The 10,691-nt window shown below is 33.4% G+C and overlaps 1 protein-coding gene across 1 annotated transcript; it reads left to right on the top strand.

Moving 5' to 3' along the window:
* Window positions 1-1,450: 1,450 nt before the first annotated feature.
* LOC110037453 (pentatricopeptide repeat-containing protein DOT4, chloroplastic-like) lies at window positions 1,451-4,291 on the top strand. Its single transcript, XM_020742108.1, has one exon. The coding sequence runs from the start codon at window positions 1,528-1,530 to the stop codon at window positions 4,165-4,167; it is 2,640 nt and encodes an 879-aa protein (XP_020597767.1). The 5' UTR covers window positions 1,451-1,527; the 3' UTR covers window positions 4,168-4,291.
* The last annotated feature ends 6,400 nt before the right edge of the window (window positions 4,292-10,691 follow it).

Raw genomic sequence — 10,691 nt, 5'->3', positions numbered from 1 at the left:
AATGGATGTGACCACATTATGGAATGTTACTAAATTCATGTGTTGAACTTAGACACTATATGAACCACATTCTGAAAATTATTTCTCTTAAGAACACCAAAGAATTCCAACGGTTATTGAAATTAATTTGAGAATTTCAATGGGTATTGAAATTAAATTGGGAATTCCAAGGGTATTAAAATTAATTTGGGAATTCCAAAGGGTATTGAAATTAATTTAGAGTTTTAATTAATTTGGGAATTCTAAAGAAATAAATTTAATTCCCATCATTAACTAATTTGAGAATCTTAAAGAAAAAATCCCAACAAAACAACTAAACAACTTATTCAGAATAGGGGCAAACTGATCATTTATCTAGAATCAGTTATTTTCCAAACGCACAAACCAAACTGTCAGCCAGCTTATCTGGATCAACTACTGATCGGTAGATTATCTGGATCAACCCTGATTTCAGACAGCAATCTCTCAACTTTAATTTTGATCTTTATTTGTTATTTCTATTCTAATGAAATAATGTGGTCATGATTAATGGCTTCCAATCTCGTTCCTCTGTTCTTTTTTGGTTTGTTTTATTTTTGTTGGTTGCGATTATACTTGTTTTCTATTTCATCCAATTGAATGCTTTTATTTCTAATTTTCGTAAACTTTGTTGATAATCATCTAATATACTTTGTGAGGCAGCAGTGTCAGCATATCAATTTTGATACTTTGCAGCTCATGGCCAAGTTTTCGATTCTCAGCTACTCACTCACAAGAAATATCAAATAGGGAATGGTGGATTTTAGTATGATTTGTTTGGTTTGAGAAGTGGTTTAAGCAGGTTGAATACAGATTTATGCTTGAACAAGACTGATTGATCTAATTTAGCTGTAAAAAGTTTCAAATTTTAGCCCAAATAAAAATTTTATTTTAATTCAGTGTTAAGCATATATGAGATGGTTATTAATTTGATTTGGAAAATTGTGCTATTGGGGAATGGTGAAGTATTAGGTGTTCAAAATTAATAAATTTTAAATTAGTATTGTCCTATTTATTTTATGTACTGTTCTGATATCATTTTTTGCTTTAGCAATAAATACATTCCTTAGACAGTTCTATTACAAACAATTTTACTATATAGAGGCAGAAATAATTATTTATCCAGTAAGAGTTGCATAATAGTTTTTTTCCAAACGCACAAAACTAACAACCAGCTAGCTAAGTTTTTGATCAACCGCTTATCATTATGTGAATAAGCTGTATAAGATGCAGCCGCCCCAAATATTTCCTAAATCGTGGCTTCATGATTTTTTTTAAGAAGGGACTTTCTTAATTAATATTGTTAATTATATGTCGAATTAGTTTATAAAATGGAGGATTTAACCTAATTAAATTCCTGATAAATAATTTTATTTGATTGATTTGATGAAAGCTCTTTATGGTGCAAACATCTTTTTTTTTGTCGTATTGATATTGAACTTGCTTAGAACTAAAACATTTTTCAGGAGCTCTTCCACCGTCATCATATTGGGCAAACTACCTAACTCTATGGCGGCGGCGGCAGAGCCGCTTCTTTCTGTGTTTTCTAAACACCAATCTCGCCGAGGCAATAAGAAGAAGAGGAAGTATTCAGGCTTCCGCATCTTCCACTTTCCTCAAAGGAACCAACTTCTTACTTCCTTGACTTCCGGCTATTGGAGAAGTGCCGGAATCCCCTTTGCCTCGTTGCTTTGTGAAGAGCGTACGAGAAACCTTGACTCTGAAATCCAGGAACTGTGTCTAAAGGGTAATATTGAAGAAACTTTGATGTTAATTTCTAACCTCAATTGCGAGGAATTTGCGTGCCTGGACTCCGAAACTTACTGCGATGTTCTTCAGCTTTGTTCTGATCTTGGATCACTGCGCCATGGGAAAAAACTCCATTCCCTCATTTCCACATCTGGAATCTATATCGATTCCAACTTGGGCTCCAAATTGGTTTCAATGTACGTTAACTTGGGGGATTTGAGAGAAGGAAGAAGGATTTTAGATAAATTGACTTTCAAAGAGGATCCTTTTCCATGGAATTTGTTGATGAGTAAGTACGCCAAGGTCGGAAAGTACATGGAAGGCGCCATTCTTTTCCGAAATATGTGGGAGAATGGAACCAATCCCAACTCTTGCACCTTCTCCTGTGTCCTGAAGTGCTTCACAGCTTTGGACCATCTAAGCCATGGGATGGCAGTTCACGGTTATCTCATAAAACTTGATATTTTTTATAGTGGAAGCGCAGTTGGAAACGCCTTGATATCTCTGTACTCAAAATGTAGCAGTATCAGTGTTGCAATAAAAGTGTTTGATGTAATGTCTGTTAAGGATATTATATCCTGGAATTCAATAATCCATGGTTGTGTTTCTAGTGATATTTTAGACAAAGGGGTTAGATTGTTCAGGGAAATGTTATTCTCTGGAATGGATATAGATCTAGCAACTTTGGTTAGTGTTCTACCTGCCTTCCCAAAAATGGGTGCTCTTTCTCAAGGCCGAGCGCTCCATGGATATTCAATAAAAGCAGGTTTCGTACAGGAGGTGACACTGAGCAACTCTTTACTTGATATGTACTCTAAATGTTTGGCTGTTGAGAATGCTGTTCAAATTTTTGAGAAGATGAGTGAGAGAACCATCGTGTCATGGACATCAATGATATCAGGGTATACCCTCAATGGACATTATGAAGAAGCAATTTTCTTATTTAAAAAAATGGAAGATGAAAATTTGGAACCTGATCTACATTTTATAACTACTGCTCTTCATGCCTGTGCCTGCAGTGGATCGTTAAACAAAGGTAAGCATATACATGACTATGTGGTCAGGAATAGATTGGATTCTCATGCCTTTGTTGCCAATGCACTTATGGACATGTATGCTAAGTGTGGTGATATGGAAAATGCTAGAATTGTTTTTGATCATACTCCAAAAAAGGATACGATCTCATGGAACACGTTGATAGGAGGCTATTCAAAGAACTCTCTTCCCAATGAAGCTCTTCATTTGTTTGTAACAATGCTGCTGTGCATGAAACCTAATTCCACAACAATGGCCTGCATACTTCGTGCCTCTGCCAGCCTTTCTTCACTTGAGAAAGGAAGAGAAATGCATGCCCACATACTCAGGGCTGGGATGCAAGAATGCAGCTTTGTCGCTAATGCTCTTGTGGACATGTATGTGAAATGCGGTGCTTTACTACTGGCTCGTCAGCTTTTTGATCTGATGCAATTTAGAGACCTCATCACATGGACTGTGATGATTGCCGGTTATGGCATGCATGGCCATGGCAGAGAAGCTCTTCAAATATTCAAGCAAATGAGACTTAAACGAATAAAGCCTGATGGTGTTTCGTTCATCGCCATCTTATATGCTTGTAGCCATTCTGGACTGATAGATGAAGGATGGAGATTCTTCAATGCAATGAAAAATGAATACAAAATTGAACCTGCAATAGAGCACTATGCATGTATGGTTGATTTGCTTAGCAGATCTGGGAGATTAAGTAAAGCGTACATGTTCATCAAATCAATGCCAATGGAGCCGGATGCCACAGTTTGGGGAGCTTTGCTTTGTGGTTGCAGAATACACAGGGATGTGAATCTCGCTGAGAAAGTTGCAGAAAATGTTTTTGAATTAGAACCAGAGAATACAGGATATTACATTCTGCTTGCGAATATATATGCAGAGGCTGAGAAATGGGATGCTGTGAAGAAGCTGAGGGAAAGGATCAGAAGTAAAGCATTGAGAAAGAACCCAGGCTGTAGTTGGATAGAAGTGAAGGGTAAAGCTTACATCTTTGTTACGGGCGATAAATCAAACTATCAATCAAAGAAGATACAGGTTTTTCTTGATGATATGAGAAGAAAAATGAAGGAAGATGGCATTGCTCCGAAAAGGAGATATGCCTTGATCAATGCAGATGATGATGTTAAGGAAGAGGCTCTTTGTGGACATAGTGAGAAGCTGGCAATTGCTTTTGGAATATTGAACACAGTAAAAGGAAAGCCTATTCGTGTAACTAAGAATTTGAGAGTATGTGGAGATTGTCATGAGGTTGCGAAGTTCATCTCGTACATGACAGGAAGAGAGATTATCTTGAGGGACAACAATCGGTTTCACCATTTTCGAGAAGGACGGTGCTCTTGTAGAGGTTTTTGGTAAAACAAGAGCATATATAATTCTTTTCCAACTGATTAAAAAAAAGTACTTTTAGCGGATGCCTGTGAAATTTTGAGTAATTCTCAAGCACTGAGAAAATGTTTTTATTAAAAAATGTTATTTCTATCCGCTCAAATCATCACATTTTCACTAAAGCATATGTTCAATAAAATGTGTATCTCTTTTGGTAGTCTTATAAATACCATGTTATGTTTTTGTACATCCAAATGCCAGTTTGATGGCCTCAACGTCAAAATAGATTTGTTCATATATCACATTCATAGTTAGAAAAATCAACCTCATGAAGTCAACAAGGACAGAACAAATTCTTTATCAAATTAACCTAAACAGAAAGCAATTCGAAACAATTGATGTCTACTCACTCAAGTTTTTGGGCTGCTCACCCAAGTACTCCTCAAAGCTGAGTAGATGAATTGCCCAAGTTGTTGTACTTGACCAATGAACTTGTTTGGCAACTTCATATGGACTCGCTCCTTGCATAAAGCCCAAAAGAAGTACTCTATTCAATCAAACAGTTTCATGGTAGCGTGGCTCATTTTACAGTAAATGTTTATTAAGACTTCGTAGCTATTTTCAACAAGGGTAACTTTCTCATATAAATACTCATGGGAGGAGTTACTAGTCTCTGTGATCCTTTCAAGTACCACACCTTCAAAAACAACCATGATCATTATGCAAAGAATCACAAGAACCCCTAAAATTTAATTGAAGTTGTTGAAAGGAATCAATAAAAGAAAAAATGAAATGAACCTACTCAGATACCTGATGACATGTCTAGCAAACTAACCGCACCTAGTCCGAACATGAATTAAGGCTACAAGCCTTCTACATTTCTTGGTCCTTTATTGATTTTTTACTCATTAGGTAGTATTTTCTATAGTGCTTGAGATCTTAAAATCTTACTAATGAGTAGGGGATTCGAGGGAGATCCCAAGGTTGGTTTCTTGAATATTTCTCCCCTCTACTCCATCATTATAGTAGCTTAAGCAATATATTTTGGGATTTGCTAACTCTAACCATCTTTTTTAACTTCTCTTATTTCTTTTGATTAAGTTAGCTGTAGGAATTACCAACATATATGTAAGTAATAATCATCTTTTTTGGTGCAATGAACTTGGATATGCTTAGAATTAGAAGTAAAATTTAGAGATATGATTAAGGGACTAGCATAGAATTTGTCACGGGAAGCCATTATATGCAAGACTATAATTATAGCTAAAGATCCTTTTGAAATCTATAACTAATGAAGATGAAAGTTAGACTAGAGAAAATTTGGAGAATAACCGAGGAAAATTATCTAGGACAACCTCAATTACTATAAGAAAATAATCACATAGTGAGGAACATATAATTATAAGATGATATTTATCTTCCTTAATCGAAGGAGGAAGAATTGCTCCCTGATCTTAGGCAAATTGAAGGGTGTAATGGAAGAAGAAGATCTCAGTCAACAAAAGCATATTTCCTACAATGTTGTTTAAATTTGGCCATTTTCAAGATTCAAAACTCATAATCTTAAAGGCAAACCAAGGTCACACAAACATGACTAACCACATCACCAACTTTAAGTAATCTATTGACCTCATTTTTCCATGAGGTCTAACTTGTTCCTTCTCTCTTTAGAACAAGAATTAGCCTTAAGGTTTCATTAGTGGCTTTTCCTAGAGGAGTAATGATTGAACTAATACTAGCTGAGAACTTGAAACATCTTTTTAGTCCTTATAGTTTCATATGTTTAACCCTGAATCCACAACTATTTGTTGAGTTGATTGAGGTTAAGTGAATGAGCTTAAGTTGAGTTCCAATAGGCTTGGAATTGCCTTTTGCTACCCTTTGAACTTAGAGACTTAGGTTTCTTACATGGTCTTTATTTGGTAGCATTACACCCTTTTCCTTTAATTTCTTTGATGATTCTCTTTTTGTTTAAAGAGCAAATTGGGTATGAGGTTCACCTTGAACTAAGATATAGTTTGTCTCCTAATAAAAGAGAATAAATGAAATCATGAAATAAAACCTAAAATTGAAATAAAATCAAATCAAATTCACCAAGATCATAAATTCAACTAAAATTGAAATCAAATAAAATCAAAATCAAAATAAAAAATTAAATTACCATAAAATTTCAACAAAATCCAAAATTACTGTATAAATTACCAAATTAAACAAAAAAAAGAAAGTATAAGTAAAAATTTGGAAAAATCATCAAATGATTAAAATTATTTCAAAATAAAATTAAACTAAAAAAATTATAATAAAGATTAAAAAATAATGAAAATTGAAACAAATTCAATATAATTCAATTAGTCAATATAAATTACATAAAAATTCACAAAAAAGATCAAATAACCAATTTCACATATAATTTACTAATAAAATTTACTACAAATAAAATAAAATTCAAAATAAATTTTTAAATAAAATATTCATACTTTCTCTCACTACTCTCTCTCTTTCCACTTTGAAATCTACTCAAATCCATTTCAAATTTAAAATAAAAATTTTAAAACTCATTACAGTCAATAAAAATCCTTCATAATCACTTAAAATATTATTGATGACAATTATTACTCTAATTTATTTCAAGTTATATCATTCAAATGTTAATGGGAAAGCACAAATACAACTGACATGAAAAAAGATCAGTTTGGATTAAGTTTGGTTAATTTCTCACATTTAATACATACAGGAGAGAAGTTAGAGCACGATCCATTTGTTTTTTTCTCTCAAGTGAAACCAATTTTCTTTATTCAAGATCCCAAAAACACAAATTGGAATTTTGTTGTAAGAGTTAAATAAGAGATGTGTTTGATTACAATTTAAGTTCTACCAATGAATAAATTAGATGGATCAGTCACATGAATGGTAGTGATATAATTTTTGCATGTGTGCTGTTTTCATTATTTCTTAAATATTCTCATGTTTACTTGGTTAAATGTTGTAGTCTTAGATGTGTGTTTTAAGAGTATTTATAAATTTTTGAAAGAAACTTTTGAAGATTGTTTTCCTTATATACAATGTTTATATAATTTTGTTTCATTATTCACATTTTTTTAATTTTTTATATTAGAATTACTCTTTCTATATAGTTCAAACTTTCAAGAAAATATAATATACTAAAAATATTTAATTTTATAGAAATAGCAAACGAAAGTTTACTAAAAGTTCTAAAAGAGTTACATCAATGAGTGATTATAGTAGACATAAGAGTAACAGATCATAAAATACTCAATGTACACCCATCTACCTTGTCTCTGAGTAACATGACTTCAAAGGTACACATGATCTAGGGTTTCCTTTTTTTCATAATTCTGAAAAGCATTCTCCTCATCACAATGAGGAAGTTTGGCTTGTAGGTACTATTATTATTTTATTTTTACCCAAATTTTATCATAACTTGTTAGCTTTTAATAGTTCTTTTAATTCGTAAATATCTTTAACTTTATATTTAAATTGAATTTGTAGATGATCAGGGCATGTCAGTGTGACACAGAGACTGCACTACTTGTGTGGATATTCAGAACGTGGCCTCAGCTAAACAAGTTCATACCTACGTGAATGATAATGGTGTTCCCTATAATCTCCTAGAGTATACACTATCTTATATTGTAGTTAATGCTACGAATTCAATGCTAGCATTAATATCATTTTGAGATTGGCACAATAAAGAAATGGAATCATTTAAAAAGAAAATGTTTATTGAAGTTGAGGTAATATACATTTGTCAACCTATAATACTATTTTGTACTATTGATATTAATTTTCTAATAATTGTTGCTCTTTTGAAGGTGAAGTTTGAAATTCCTGATCATGTACGATGGTGGGTTCTTCAATCACTTGGAGTTAAATGGCATAATTATAAAATTTCCCTAAAAGCAAGATATTGGGAACGTGTCAACAGAAGTATATGCATTACAGTGGTGTCAGCTGATGACATAACAGTCACAACCACTTGATTAGATTAGGATTGTATAAATGCTTTGAGTAATTAATTATATAAAAACTTATTAAATTTTTATTTAATTTTAGGAGATTCAACAATACTGAAAATGTCAAAAAATAAACATGCCCTCACTCTATGGTAGAGTCGGTTCTATTATAAAACAAATAGCGACGGTATGAATTTATTTATGATTTCTTTTTACTTGTAATAATTAATCACTTTTTGTGTTGTGATATGTAGTCTATTCAGAATAGATTGCAATTATGGAGAGTTAGTTGAACGCATAAAGATGAATCATCATCATCAAAGGTTGCTAAGTTACAATGGGTATTGTTAATTTTTTTTAAATTGATTATCTCATTTATGACTAAGTATATAGCTATATGTTATAGACCCTACCTTGTGATCTAGTGGCTGAAGAGAGCTTGATGCTCGAACAAGAAAAAGTTGAGGCAAATGAGAGAGTTTTTACATTGATTATGGGTCATGTGCATTCCGTGAGAATAAGGACGTAAGGTTTCGGTGTCAGTCATAGTCATTTATTTTTACATCGTACTACCACCACAGGTGTGAGCAGTACAGGTAATAGCTTTGCCCGGGTCATAAGATTGGAAGAGGAGTTGCAACTCCTCTTCCAATTTGTGAGAGCTGAGGTGCGAATTATTTCTTCTGTGTCTAATGATAGGCAAAATTTTGCATCATTTCATGCTGAGATGTGAAGTTTTATGCAACAACTTCAACAACAACACCGACCACCTGGTGGTTCACATTTGGTTAGTGAGATTTTAAATAATTTAAATTCTAATTATTAGTATCAATTATTAAAGTTTATTATGTGTAACTTTTTACTTATAGGAATCTGTTCAACACACCACCGAGTAGTTGTATTCTTACGTTCGAGACACTTAAATTTTTAGAATTGTGAAAACTCTTTGCACATTCCTATGGTTTATGTTCATACTTTGTTTTGTTTGTTTTGTAAATCAGGTTTTAAAACTATTTTTAATTGCCTTTCTTGACACGTTTTGATTTTGCTGCATTGAAATTTTCATGAAGTGTTTAGATATCTTTTGTTAAAGATGGAGACCGATTTCGCCCACTCCCGCATCCCGCCTCCTCTAATTCATGAATCGACGCTTCCTGCTCCCGCTCCGCTCCAGATTGTGATCCCGTCTCCCGTGCACGCGAACAGTCACGCCTCCTCTGTTTCGCGCTCGAAGCTTCACGTCCCTTCGCCAGAAACTGCTCACGCCTCCTCTATTTCACGAAGCGAAGCATCCCTTCATTTCCTTTTCTGCCTGTGATAAAAGAAGAGGCTCTCCTTTAGATCTTCAGGAGGTGAAGTCACGGTGAAGGCAAGAAGGAGTTCTTGCTAGTGGTGATCGGGCTGAAGAGGAAGAAGACATCGCAAGGGCATCTCCAAGGGGCATCGTTCTCCAAGGGCTTCTTATTCGGCCAGAAGAAGAAGGTGGTTCTCAAGGCTTCTTCACGTTTCTTGTGGTAAATTTGGCTTAAGTTTGAAGAAAGAAAAAGGATAGCAGGCTTGCTTTCTGTGGAATTTCCTTCTTTCTTTTTGATGTGTATTACGGTGGAGAAAGGAGAGACGAGACAAAGATTTCTCTTGTAATTATTGAAGAGATCGACCGGTGTAAATTCCTCAATTAGTAAAATCCTCTGCAACTCCGTGGATGTAGGCAATTTCCCGAACCACGTAAATCTGTGTGTTCTTTTGGTGTGAATTTTTTCCTGTTATTTTATTCGTTTCGTCGTCAATCGTTTTAAATTATATATATACCACAACATCTTTAACGTAAATTCTCTAAATTTCAGTGATTTTTCTCTCCCAGTAAATTTAATAGAATAAAAGAAACTCACATATTTAATGAATTTGATCTTTTCTACCAAGTTTAGATTGAAAATAACCTTAGGTGAAATTTGAATTTCTTTGAATGATAATCCAAATAAATTTTCCCTAATTATATAATTGTTTGTAAGGCTTCAGTTTCCACTTTGAGGAAAGTAGATGTCACTTCATATCATTGTAAATATTCTATGGGATATGAATATGGGATATGAGGGTCCTCTTGATTGAAGCTATGGATGAAAAGATGTATTCCAGCCTGCAGGGTATACAAATAAGAATTATGTTCTAACTTTTGTGGATTGGCTGGATGTGGAGCTGTCTAAATTGGTAATGTATTCATAATTATTTGATGGCTGACTTGAATATGCATTTAAAGATGATATTTTTGGATTCACGGGCCCGTGATTATCATTTTTCCTCTTAGGTGGGATTTGAAAACTGTATTACTCTTTTTTTTTTTAGGCATGTACGTGCTTCTACTCAATTCCAATGTATTTACATATTTGAAATCTAAACTTTTCTTTTACATTTTCACAACCCAAATCTTTCATATCACATAGAAAAAAAAGCACTATTTTAACTCTTAGAAGTTGAAATAAGCCTTTTCATGCATAGGTAATACATACATACATATATATACATACATACACATATATATACATACATACATATATATATATATATATATATACATATATATAT

Source organism: Phalaenopsis equestris, unplaced genomic scaffold (assembly GCF_001263595.1).
Source record: "Phalaenopsis equestris unplaced genomic scaffold, ASM126359v1 Scaffold219626, whole genome shotgun sequence".
Taxonomy (NCBI): domain Eukaryota; kingdom Viridiplantae; phylum Streptophyta; class Magnoliopsida; order Asparagales; family Orchidaceae; genus Phalaenopsis; species Phalaenopsis equestris.
This window is presented reverse-complemented; position numbering and strand designations above follow the sequence as displayed.

Excerpts from the sequence above, each read along its gene's own strand:
- LOC110037453 (XM_020742108.1), top strand. The coding sequence starts at position 1,528 with ATGGCGGCGGCGGCAGAGCCGCTTCTTTCTGTGTTTTCTAAACACCAA.